The 12,799-nt window shown below is 44.1% G+C and overlaps 2 protein-coding genes across 2 annotated transcripts in view; both read left to right on the top strand.

The window, feature by feature from the left end:
- Positions 1-1,972, top strand: part of CFAP70 (cilia and flagella associated protein 70) — an 85,872-nt gene extending 83,900 nt beyond the window's left edge. The window contains exons 27-28 of the mRNA XM_069068219.1: positions 498-545; positions 1,129-1,972. Coding sequence (XP_068924320.1) covers positions 498-545; positions 1,129-1,209 — 129 coding nt within the window. The 3' untranslated portion in view covers positions 1,210-1,972. The remainder of the gene's footprint in view (positions 1-497; positions 546-1,128) is intronic.
- Positions 1,973-6,357: 4,385 nt separating this feature from the next.
- Positions 6,358-8,298, top strand: MRPS16 (mitochondrial ribosomal protein S16). Its single transcript, XM_069068216.1, has 3 exons — positions 6,358-6,592; positions 7,217-7,477; positions 8,006-8,298. The coding sequence occupies exons 1-3, from the start codon at positions 6,373-6,375 to the stop codon at positions 8,128-8,130; spliced, it is 606 nt and encodes a 201-aa protein (XP_068924317.1). The 5' UTR covers positions 6,358-6,372; the 3' UTR covers positions 8,131-8,298.
- The last annotated feature ends 4,501 nt before the right edge of the window (positions 8,299-12,799 follow it).

The following is a 12,799-nucleotide window of genomic DNA, read 5'->3' as shown; positions in this document are numbered from 1 at the left end:
CTACCGTGCCTTTTTAAAACCACTTTATTCTACCCTGATGAACTCCATCATGCTTCCTGCCATGACTATTCTAAAGCACCTTTGACTCAAGACCCCTAGTACCCTGCTCTCCTTCATTGTAGCAGATGGCCTCATTTCCCATTTTACTGAGACAAAGTGTGGACTCTATTATTCTGACTGCCTATCTTGGTATTCCTCTAAAGCTTAATAAAGCTTTTCTTGCCATTCAGGCACTGAGGATGAGATGTTAATTCCTCCACCTGTCCCCTCATCCCATCTCCTCCACGTCTTGAGTTTGCCTCTTTACTTGTTCCCACTCTATTTCATCTTCAATCTCTCCTTATCTATTAACTCCTTCCCTGATGCCTACAAACATGCCAAAGTCTCTTCTAGTGCATTAGATTTTCCTCACTCTTTTGAAATTATGGACCTTTTAAAATATTAAAATAGCCATGTTTATTACATGTAATCATCACTAGCTGCTCTTTTGTTTTTAGGCTGGGAGGCAGCTGGAAGCAGAACAGTCCTACAAATATACATTAAAGGTTTGGCTTTGATTCTCCCATTGGTTTGGCTCAGGATGGAAGCTGCATTACCATGAGGAGGGCTGGTTTAATTTAAGAGGAGACTGCTGCTATTTTATCATGGTTTTTTTTTTTTTCTGAGAATTATCGTTTTGAGATTTGCTCAATTTGTGTTTTTTTTTTCATGAAGCTGCTGGTTCTATAATCAGATTTCCTTTACTAAGTGATTGGGGGGGGGGGGGGGTTTGATACCTGGGATAGTATAATGAGCTAGTATAACATATAATAGTATAATGATACATTGAGTATTGATGTGGGTTCCAGCTCCATTTCAGCCACAAATTAGCGGCGGGATTTTGGAAGAATCACTTAGTCAATCTGAACCTTGAGACCCTTCCTTGCTCTAAGAGTTTATGGTGGTCAAACTAGGACATTTCTCATTGGCCAACAGATGTAGTTTATTGCTCCTTTGAGCAATGAGGTACTTAGAAGAAAGCAAAAAGTTAAGACAGCATCTAATCCTAATGAGTAATGGGGGGGGGGCTTGAATGTTTTGAGATGTACTACATTTTCATCAGAGTATATTCTACCCATTTAAATGCAGCTGAAGCTGAAGGATGAGGCTTTGCTTAAGGAGATTCGCATGGTGCAAGACATGGTTGGCTTTGGGGATCCTTCCTTCTGATGAAGTCTTCCAGATGGAGCTCCTTTTGTCTGACTATATAAAGAAGAAACCTCCCTGAGCCCCTGAATCCTAAAGGAGTCAGACTAGTCCTAGGGCTGAAGAACAAGACAATCTGTCCCAGCAATTTTTTCATTTTTTTTGGTTGTTTTTTTTTTGGTTTGTTTTGTTGTTTAATGTTTCTTCTCTTTGTTTCTTTATTATTATTGCTAATTAAGGTTAATAAAAGATAAGCAAGAAAAAATGAATCTTATCTAAGTCATTGACAAGGACACAGAAGGTGGTAGTGTCAGAACTGGAGGGATGAGGTGGGAGTAGGCACCACCACAAATTCTTGGGGGGAGAATGAGAGGCAAAGTAGTTAAGTGGAGAGAGCACAAAACCAGGAATCAGAACTGAGTTCTGATCCACATCCTGCTATTTACTAGCTGTGTAACTCTGGGAAAAGTCTTTCATCAGTGGATGTCCTCATCTGGAAAATGAGTGGATTAGACTAAAAAATGACTCTGAGGTCTTTCAAGTCTAAGATGTTATGACTGTATGGAATCCTCCTAAGACTGAGGAGTAGTAAAGCAAGGTAATGCCACTGGCCAGGTTTACTAATGAGAGGATGTGACCTAAAGACATCATTTCCTAGTGAAGAAAGTTGGTCTGGATATTGGGTCTTTGCTTTGGAAGAAGTGGAAGTGGTTAATATAGGCAAATTTCAGAGATCTCTATCTGAGAAATAGAGAAGCACTAGAATGACTGATTTTTATCTAACCCAATGGGATCTGTGTGGAGTCCCCCCATAAAGAGGACATAAAGCTGCCCCCCACTGCATGCGTAGTCCTAGGCCCTTAGAGCTGATCAGATACATGGACTATCTGAATCACAACACAGCAAAAAAGGAAGGTAGAAAGTAGACATGTAGCTAATACTCTACATCAGAGGCATCAAACATGCAGCCTGAAGATGTATGTGTGCATGTATTTATATGTGTGTGCATGCCACTCCCCAATAGATAAATGGTCAAAGGACATGAATAAACTTTTCAAAAGAATTTGCTACCACATGAAAAATATTCCAAATTAAAGCAACTCTGAAGTTTCACCTCATACCCTACAAACTGGCAAAAATGACCAAAAAAAAGGTAACAGTCACACTAATATATTGCTGATGCAGCTGTGAAATGGTATAGCCATTTTGGAAAGCAATTTGGCAAAATTTGCAAAGTGACTAAAATGTCCATACCCTTTGAACCAGTAAGTCCATTACTGGGCTTATACCCTAAGGAGGCCATCATCTGTAAGTAAAAATCTCCATATACTCCAAAATATTTATAGCAGCACCCTTTGTGATCACTAAGAATTGGGAGCAAAGTAGATGCCCATCTATTGGTGAATGGCTAGACAAATTATGATACATGAATGCAATGGAATATTACTATGCTTTAAGAAACGATGCATGTGATGAATACAGAGAATGGAGAGATGTACATGAACTGATGCAGAATAAAGTAAGTAGAGCCAAGAAAACAATATACAAAGGACCAAAACAATGTCAGTGGAAAGAATGACATGCCAAAAAAATCAAAAGTGTAACAAAATCATAAAGATCAAACAAGACTTGGAAAGAAGAGATACAAAAAGATACCCCCAATGTATCTCTTCATGGAGATGGCAGGTCTATAGCGGTTACACACTGCACAAACTTCTGGACTTTTTCAATGTATCGATCACTTGTGTTTCCTCCCCTTCTTTTAAAAAAATACAAATAACAAAATACATTTGTCATATGGGAGAGATCTTAGAAGGACAGCTGATACTATAGTGTAATGGCAAGCACAGAAGTAGTTCACACCTTGTTTCAGGTATTGAATTAACACCTTATTTCAGTTCAAGTTTTTTTTTGAGCCTTTTGTATCAAGTCTGTTGAGAAACAGAACATGTGAACCCCACAACTTGTTAACCTTAGAACTTGTGAACTCCTGGGTAGGAGCTAATGACCATATATAAGGAGAACCCGAGGATGGAGACAGCAGAACTGAAAAGAGGACTCTTGTGGTGGCAGAGTCAAGGAGAATACTTGTGGTATCCCGGCACTCTGTTTGTCTGCTCTGTCTGTGTTGATTTTTGTTTCTCATACTTTGTACAGAAGCCCTGGGATCTTACTGGAAGTCCTGAAAGAGGATTTTCTGGTTGTATGTTTACAGAAGTCCTGCAGGAGGGTTTTGGAGGTCCTAGGACTTTACTGATGATTTGTGCTGACCTCTTGGACCTTGTTTGTGGGTCTGTGTTGATTTCTATGTTGATGATTTATGTTGAGTTTTCAGACCTTGGTGGGTCTGAGCTGATTTCACAGGCAGATAGTGAATTGATGATGGTGCCGGCAATGTGCATGAATATTATTGTGGCTCTGTCAAGCTTTGTTTTCGCAGAAACAGGAACTGAGAAGGACTTAAGGTGGACTGGACTGTTATTGACTGGACACTGAACTTCAATATGGAACAGGAACTGGATGAAGAACTGGACAAAGAACTGGGAGCTGCCTGCCTTTGAACCCAGGTGACAGTTGGAGCTGGGACCATGGAAGAGGAACCATGGAGGCTGAGAGCCAGCCTCGAGTCAAGCTGAAAGCTTTACTTGGATACTGTATACTGACTGAGAAGATTATGATCTACTGTGACATAGGAGAACTTTGACTTTTGTACTTTGTGATTGAATTAAGGATTTTGTGATTGACTAAATGAATATACTTTGTTTAAAACTATGTGACCACTTTGGTGAAAACCATGCGGCCATTTTAGTGCTAAGTTGTTGAGTTGTAACATGGTGAATGCTATATTTTTATTTTCTGTGATAAGCTATAACATTGTGAATGCTGTACCTTGATTTTTTGTGAATGTTTTGCTCTGATTTGTTATTGAATAGAGAGTTTGCTATACTATGTAATCAGAACCTTGGAAGCTGTTCACAGCAGCAGTCTTCTGGAAAGCTGCTCATGAGTGGCTTTACATATGGTGATGTAAGAAACAGAATATCAATGAAAACTTACTTAAAAATATAAAGACCTTCACAATCTGGTTCCTGCCTACCTTTGAATTTCTTAAAAATTTTCTTTGAGGGGCAGCTAGGGGGTGCAGTAAATAGAGCACCAGCCCTGGAATCAGGAGGACCTGAGTTCAAATCTGGTCTCAGACACTTAACACAAAAACTAGCCATGTGACCTTGGGCAAGTCACTTAACTCCAATTGCCCTCCAAAAAGCAAAAAAAAAAAAAAAATTCTTTGATTAAATCTGTTCTTCCCACTATTTCCCACACTTGCTGAGCAAAGCAAGCCAAAAGTGAGAGAAGGCTTTTTTATTCACCAAGGCCAATCTGTCTACATGCATCTTTGATCTCCTTCCCCATATTTTCTTCAGCAGATTCCTCTGCAATCATTCCTCTTAAATCTTCAGTCTTTTTTCCCTGATACTTAAAAACATGCCCAAGTCTCCTTGACCCTTAGAAAACCATTACTAGACCCATCTCTTCAATGTAGCTCCCTATATCTGTACTCCCTTTTAAAGCCAAATTCCTCCTTTCTCACTTAGTAATTTCATCAGCTCTCAAAAGTTCAATTTTGCTCTCAGATGCTTTTGAGATGCTCTGTTTCCTCACTCCCACCTCTTACAATCCCTGGTTTCCTTCAAACCTTGGCTTTTGTCCCACTTTCTGCAGGACTTGCCCAGTTCTCCTACCTGCTAGACCCTTCTTCCCCTCTAAGGGTACCTTCCACCTACTATAGGTCTGTGTACCCTATTTAAATGTTGTCTTCTCTACTAAAATGTAGGCTCTTTGGGGCCAGAGAATGTTTTTTCCTTTCTTTGTATCTCCATTCCTTGGCAGTGTATGGCACTGTATTGGGGGGGGGGGGTCAATAAATGCTTGTTGATTATATGCCTTATTTCTACTTCCTCTTCCATCATTTGCTACTCAAGTCCCTTCAGTATGGTTTCTAATATCTTAATAAAAACTGTTCTCTTAATTGCCAAATCTAAAGACGTTTGCTCAAGGTGACCTCCTCTCTCCTCTGTGGGTTTTTGTCACATTATTCTTTTCTTGCCTGTCTGGTCTCAACCTCCCTGGCTAGATCATCATCTGTATCGCGGTCCCTAATTGTGGGTCTAAACCATGTTTCATCCAGGGATCTCTCCTTTTCTCTCTATACTTTCACTTGGTGTCCTCAGCAGAAAATATGGCTCCCAGATCCATACTAGCTACAGACTCTCTCCTGAGCTGCACCAAATGTCATTTCAAACTGGATGTCCCCTACACTTCTCAAACTCAGCATGTCTAAGACAGAACTTATTACCTTTGCTCAAAAAAAAAAAAAAGAACCCCAAAACACTCCACCACCCAGGATACCATCATTCTCCCAGTCACTCATGTTCAAAAGAAATCTTGATATTATCCTTGATTCACTCCCCTGTCTTCCCACCTCACATATCCAATCAGTCTCAAAATCCTGACATTCCTAGTTCCCAAAATCTATTGGTCCACTTCTCTCTCTATTCCTGGTCACACATCACTCCTCACCTGGGCTGTTACAAAATCCCTTTATCAGTCTCCTCCCCTGTAGGCTATCTCCTCTCCAATCCATCCAGCTGCTGAAGTGATTTTCTTAAAGTTCAGGTCTTTTCCTATTACTTCTCTGCTGAATAAACGCTAATGCTCTTCCCTCCTTCCTGCCTTTAGGATCAAATATAAAAATTTGTGTACCTAGCACTCAGCACAGCACCTAACCCGGAGTAACTGCTTAATAAATACTTTCTGGAGCTCTAATAATAGCACATTTTTCTAAACTTGTTGTACACTATTCTTCTGCACTGTGTGGACCCCAGGCTCTCCTTGCTGTAGTTTATTCAGGACACTGCATCTCTCCTCAACACGCCTTTGCACAGGCTGTGCCCCATGCCTGGAGTGCACTCCCTTCTCACCTCTGACTTCCTTCAGCATGACGCAAACACCTTATTTTTGCTGGTACAGATTTTGTACACAATTATGATATATCCATGTTCTTCTCCCTTCCCCCCCAGAAAGTAAGCTGTAGCAGCTTTATTTGTGCCTTCTTATCCCTGGGGGATTGGAATGGCAAGCAAACAGTAGGCGTAGTTCATATGCAGTTCAACACAATCCAAGGGGATGAACGACTTAAAGGGGGCGGGACTACGGAAGACAGCACTTCCGGAGTTCTCGACGCGCAGTTGCAGAGAATTCTTCGCTTCCGGTGGTGAGGACTGGACGCTAGCTGGGGCGGTGAGAGCCCGACCCCGCGCAGTTGCTTTGGAGGTCCGAGTCCCAACGGGCCTCCTTATAGATTCCTGGCGTCTCGTCTCCGTGTATGCCGCCATGGTCCAGCTGAGTGAGTGACTGCCGGGTAGGGCGAGGCACTGTAGCCCGCTCCACTCCGCTCGGAGGAGGACGAGGGACTGGAGCAGGGAGGGTGGGACGTGGGGAGGAGAACCTGGCGGATGCAGCGAATCAGCGAGCTTACGGTGCGCAGGCGCCTTGGGGGAAGCCCTTGGCTAAGTCTTCGTCCTTCTAGTAGAGTGCTGCTGAAGGGGGCGGGGCGCTGCGCGAGCTGGGTCGGGGTTGGGTCAAGCAGGGCTTAGTTCCTCCCCTGACATGGACCCTGAGCAACTTAACCTGCCCCTGTCCCCTGTATTCAGCCACTAAGTCCTAGGCGCACCTTGATCAAATTTCGTATTCTCTGCTTGTTCTTGGAAGTACCCCGGGGTGACTTACACCATAAGTGGTTTCAGGGTTCAGAGCAGGGAGAGAGCCCACATTTCTTTAGCACTTGTGTGCCAAGCATCATGACTTCCTCAGCTTTGGTCCCAGGTGTACAGACGGGGGTTTGGTTCTTGGAGGGCGGGTAGGATGTGGATGGCAGAGAGGGAGAAGACGCTTCGGACTGGGGTGGCCAACGCTGCCCACGGTCTGCCTCGTGAGCTGCTTCGTGCCCTGACCGGCTGTATTCCCGCAGCTTCCCTGCTCTGTAAGACGTACCGAGGTGGCCATGTGACCATCCGCCTGGCCCTCGGCGGCTGCACCAACCGGCCTTTCTACCGAATCGTGGCCGCCTACAACAAGCGTGCCCGGGATGGCCGGTACTTGGAGCAGCTGGGCTGCTATGACCCCCTGCCCAACACGAATGGGGAGAAGCTCGTGGGCCTCAACTTGGAGAGAATCCGGCACTGGATAGGCTGCGGGGCCCAGCTCACCAAGCCCGTGGAGAAGCTTCTAGGTAATGCAGCCTGGCCACCTCAGAGGGCCCCGCAGGGCACTCTGCTTGTTTACTATACTTGTATACTAGTCGTGTTTACTGTGTTATTAGTCATGGAAAACATCTGTGGGGCAGCCCTCTGGGTGACTGAACTTCCTCCCTTCCCCAGCTCAGGAATGGGAAACGTTAATCCTGAAAATCCGTTTATGTAGGTTTTTCAACTTGAAGAAGCCCCCTTATTCGAGTCTTTATAGATGCTCCAGTTAGCCTGAGTTTTGAACCCTTTTGAACTGGGAGGAATATCTCTAGTTTGAGAGGCAGGACCAAGTAACATCCAGCCTCTTCCAACAATTTGTTTTCCTTTTTTGAGGGTGTAGATGACTCAGTGGAAGATCTCTGGACAATCATGGGTCCCAGGTCTTAGCAGTTGCATTCCCTGTGGGCACTATGTTGGGACTTACTACCTACGTCAAGACTGAGTGCCATTAGATAGATTCCCTAGAGAAACAATGGCTTTGTGCTTACAAGTGGACATTTTGCTGCTTTTAGGTCTTTCTGGATTTTTCCCTCTGCATCCCATGACTGTCACAAATGCGGAGAGGCTTCGTCGGAAACGTGCTCTTGAAGCTAGTTCAGCTTCTCAGGCAGTAGACACAGAGACAGCGCCTAGCTGAGCAGCCTGAACAGGCTCTGCAAGTCCGCTCAATAAACATTTCAGTGCTTATTCTGTGCCAGACACTTGGCTAAGCTCTTCAAAGAACATGATCTTAGAGCTACATTGTACATCTTAGTCTAAGAACTCATTCTGTTTTGTCCTAAGGTGAATAAATGGAGTTTTCAGAGCTTTGCGTGTTCTTCTGGAGCAGAGGTGGATTGGGGGTAGCCAAGCTTTGTGACTGTGGGTCTGCAGTTAGGTTCCTGGAGGGTGGAGCTGGGCCTCTATGATAGTTGCCTTTCCTAGTGTTGCTATCTGGAGGAAAATGGATTTTGGCCTTGGACAGACTGGGTTAAGGAATGATCAGGGCACAAAATCTGAAGGGTTGGAAGGGACTTTCAGAAGAGTTGGGGCAAAAATAGGATGTAATGGGAAATCTGTAGATTGAAACTAATGGTGAGGAGCTTTAAACACCCTGCAAAGGGGTTTACATTTTATTCTAGTGGCAGTAGGAAATCACAGAAGCTCCTTGAGGAGTGGAGGGATGTAGACATAACTCAGCAATCTCCATTTGAGGCTATCCAAAGGATGGATTGAAAGAGGAAAGACTAGGGGCTGGGATTGAACAATTCAGGTTCTGGACAACTGGTATAGATCTTCTGGTTTCCTTGTCACCTGAAAACCTGAAAAATCTAATATCATTTTTTAAAAATACTGAATATGGTAATAGAGCCCTGCAGCAGACCAGGGAAAGCTTTCCTTGAGATTGACATCCATCCATGACTGAATTAGTCCAAATGCCCAGCTATGACTATTCAGGCCATGTTTCTCCATCTTGATTTTATGAGACTTTAGGAAAATGCCTTGCTGAAATACAGAGTGTTATAATAACCCTGATGTATCAGTTTAGCAACCCTATCCAAAAGAGAAAATGAGTTTAGTTTGGTGACTTGTTCTAAAGGAAACAGATTTCTAGTGATTACCATTTTCTTAAGGGCTCACAAACCACCAAATAAATGACTAGAGGAAAATAACATCAAAACCCTAGACATGACACACATAGCATTTCTCTTTTTGAAAATCAGCACTTTTGCTTATGTCTGCTGTCATAGATGACTAATGTTCTCATTAACAAATTCTTAGTGTGCCTTGGGATGTAATTTGTCTCAGTCAAAATACTTAAATCATATAGAATAACTACATGTTCTCTTGCTGTCTTCCCATCTATGCTAGGCTTCAGGTCCCACCTAATTCTGTTTATTTTACTGTTTGTTTCCAATATGATCATTCTTGACAAAAAAGATGGAAGCAAAAAGGAGTGAACTCTCTTTCCCCTCTATTATCTCAGGCTGCATACTGACCTATCCTTGTCCATCTTGCTACAACTACCCTCCCCCCCAATTTTGTTATATTTCCCTCAAGCCACACCTCATTTTCTGCTTTAACCTGACATTTTTAAATGTTCATGTCACTCTGGGGGTATTCGTTCTCATTTATGTGTCTCATATCCTTTGTACGTATCTTTTTCAAATCTGAATTTGTTAGAGTTCGCTCTATAATCACATTGGCCTCTAACATGCTTACTTTATCTTTAATAGTTGGAATAGTTTATTGTTAGAATTTTGTTTTTGAGTGCATTCCCTCATTCCTTTGTTCCTTTTAGCCTCTTTGACCATGGGTTAGTACCTACCATTTTATTTTTTTAAATCTGTTTTCTTAAAGCCTTTGGGACACTTCTGATTATGCTCAGTGTTCTCCTTCATGGCTATTATGAACTTAGCACCACCATCATCATCATTATTAAGCACCTACTACTTGCTAAGTACTGTGTTAAGTGCTGGGACAAAGAAAGGCAAAAACACTGATGCCCTCAAGGAGTTCAGCCTGATGGGACAGACATGATGCAAACATTATTTGAACACATAATATACAGTATAATGGGAGGAAATCTAAGAAGGGCCCTAGGAGAGGGGGAGACCTGGAAAAGTCTCTTGTAGAAGGGATTCAAGCTGAGTGAGTGTTGCAGGAAACCAGCAGGCAGAGCTGAGTAGGGAGAGCATTCTAGCCATGGGACCTGTCATGAGGATAACATGGTCAGGATGACAGGGGGAAATGGTATCTACCATACCCCTCACTCACAGGTAGAAAGGGCCAAACATGTGCATTACCTCCTAGATCTTCCAGTGGAAGTAGAAAGGATACAATCTTTCAAATGGACCCACATCAGAACTTGACCAAAATGCAGCAACAATTGCTCAAGCATCACCAGGAGGTGGTGCAACGATGAAATACTGAGGCTGAAGTCTAAAAGAAGGAAACCATATTATGAATGAAAAATTATTAGCACCAGGGAAAAAGGGCTGCAAGATATGGACAGTAGGAATTAAGGACTCTTGCAGTGTCTACTCGGGCATTGGCAGCTGACTTGGACTGCCCTGAGAGGTTCTGGGACAAGTGGAGTAACCCAAGCTGGAGTTGTCCCTCATCCCTCCAGGGGATTTACTGCTTCCTGTGATACACACACTTGTATGTACTTTTTGTTCTGTTCTCAAGGGAGGCAGATGCATGTTTTGAATTGCTGTGCAGATTGTTTTAATTATAATTGTGATCTTGGTTACGGATCATCCCAGATGGCTGCAAGGACTGCCAGCAGCAAGAGGGTGGCATGTAGTGAGATTTAAGTATATCAGTTTAGGATAATTGTTTCAATTTTGTTTGAAGCTTCCATTTTGTGATTTTTGTCTTGACTGAGATGGTTTGCTATTAGGTTGCATTCCTTTAAGTTGTGTTTATTAGTTATTTATGGAATACATATGCATGTTACCAATATAACAAACATATTTTATTTAAAAATATTATAAACAACTTTATCAACAGCTTGTGTAATTACCTACCAATAAAACTATATGGTTAACAAATTAGTAGTCAGAATTTGAGAGTAATCAGTGGACACCCCAGCTACAACCATAAAAGCTGGCCAGAGGTCCACCATCAGCCTTCTCCTGAATCATGAGTAGAATAGAGTCCTGAGGTACTGTATGCTTGAGACTTAAGCACCCCAGCTTTTCATAAAGCAGTGATTGACAGAAACTTAAGAGATGATGGCCTGGGAGAGAGACACAGCCTCTGGCTGGGTATTGAGAGATATGTGCACTGGTATGACATATTTACTGATGGCACCTGTAGGAATCTGGTTGGTGGTTTATTCCTAAAGGGGTTAATGTTTGTACAGTCAGATAGATAATCACACATTATAGACTGAGGAAATTAAATTATTCGGTACCACTTAATAATTAATTCTGTTCTGAAATTGACCCTATTCTGCAGTCACTACCCCATTTTGTCAAGCCACATGCCTCTGTTCTGGAGTTAAGGTCAGAAATGCAGTTTTCCCTCAGAGTGCATTTAAAGGTGTGGTTGAAAGGAAAAGTTATTATTCACGTTAATAGTTCCTGGGACATTTGCTTGTTGTGTGTAAGCCTCAATACTATCCTCAGCTCCTCCCTCCCCCCAATGTCATCTGACTTTACTGTTTTTGTGCAGTAAGGAAAAATCTGATCTCCAAAGAGATAGGCTTGTTGGTACTGATCCCTTAACAAAGATTACAAGAAGCAGATGAATCCCATGACAATCCTTTACTGTCAGAAAGGGGTGTGATTTGCCACACCTGAATGCCAATCCTCTTCTCTTAGTAGAGCCAGGGCAGGAAGATGGTATGTCTTGTTTGAGAAACAACAAAAAAGAGAGTATAACTGGGAGGCCTTCCTCACACCCTCTCAATTCTAGTGCCTTCTCGCAGTTATCTTCTATTTATCCTATGTAGTTTGCTTCCTATGTTTGCACGCTGTCCCCCCCATCAGACAGTGAGCGTCTGGAGGGCAGGGATCATCTTTTGTCCCTTTTGTAAAGCCTTGGTGAAGGGCTTTGAACGCCAGGATGGACCTTTTAGGTCACAGGATGCCATTAAATATCCTTGGGCTGGAGAGCACCACGCTCGCAAGAATGGAGTTCTGGGCACGAAGAGCTCGAGGTTCTGGCAGCGCCTCCCGCAGCGTCTAACAGAAAGTCTGCAGCGAAGCCGGGACGTGGGGGCTTGGGATCTGGCCCCCGGGGTCAGGGAGCCTCTGGGCTCTGTCCCGGCGGGAGGAAGCAGACGAGGAAAACGCAAGCGTGATGCGGAGGTCCCCGGACCGAGCCAACTTAAGGAGGCCTTCGCCCCCAGACGTCCCGGCTCTCGGCGCCGGGGCGCAACTTCAAGGATCCAAACACAGAATTCGGGGCTCCCGGGGAGTGGGGCGTCAAATGGACAGGGTTCCCGGAAGCTGCCGGGAGCCCCGCCCCTCTCAGTTTCGTCCTCGGCCGAACGTCGGGGCGGGGTTCTGGAATCAAGAACGACGTCGAGAAAGGGCTGGCCGCGGCTCCGTCCTCGAGGTCCCGGGGCGGGGGGAGAAAGGAGGGCACGTCCGCCCCTAGCTACTGGCAGCGGTGCTTTCGGTAGCAGAGGACCAGCCGACACTGAGGGGACGCCCACCCAGGGGGAACGTCACAACGGATGATAGGGCAGAGGCGCGGCCGACTCCCGCGGCCCCATAAAGATGGGAGGAAACAGCAGACCCTCTCCCCGGACGCATTTACGACAGTTCTCGGCAGCCACCGTCACGTGTCCGCTACCCTGCGGCTGCGCAGGA

This window comes from Petaurus breviceps, unplaced genomic scaffold (assembly GCF_028583685.1).
Source record: "Petaurus breviceps papuanus isolate PSGF00001 unplaced genomic scaffold, PetGlider_PUasm1.0 90762, whole genome shotgun sequence".
Taxonomy (NCBI): Eukaryota; Metazoa; Chordata; class Mammalia; order Diprotodontia; family Petauridae; genus Petaurus; species Petaurus breviceps.
The sequence above is the reverse complement of the archived record's forward strand: the minus strand, read 5'-3'. Positions and strand labels throughout refer to the sequence as shown.

What these genes read in the sequence shown, in the direction of transcription:
- MRPS16 (XM_069068216.1), top strand. Translation starts at nt 6,373, where the DNA reads ATGAACGACTTAAAGGGGGCGGGACTACGGAAGACAGCACTTCCGGAG. An exon ending in TGCCGCCATGGTCCAGCTGA is followed by an intron (nt 6,593 to 7,216) that starts GTGAGTGACTGC and finishes GTATTCCCGCAG; the next exon opens with CTTCCCTGCTCTGTAAGACG. An exon ending in GCCCGTGGAGAAGCTTCTAG is followed by an intron (nt 7,478 to 8,005) that starts GTAATGCAGCCT and finishes TGCTGCTTTTAG; the next exon opens with GTCTTTCTGGATTTTTCCCT.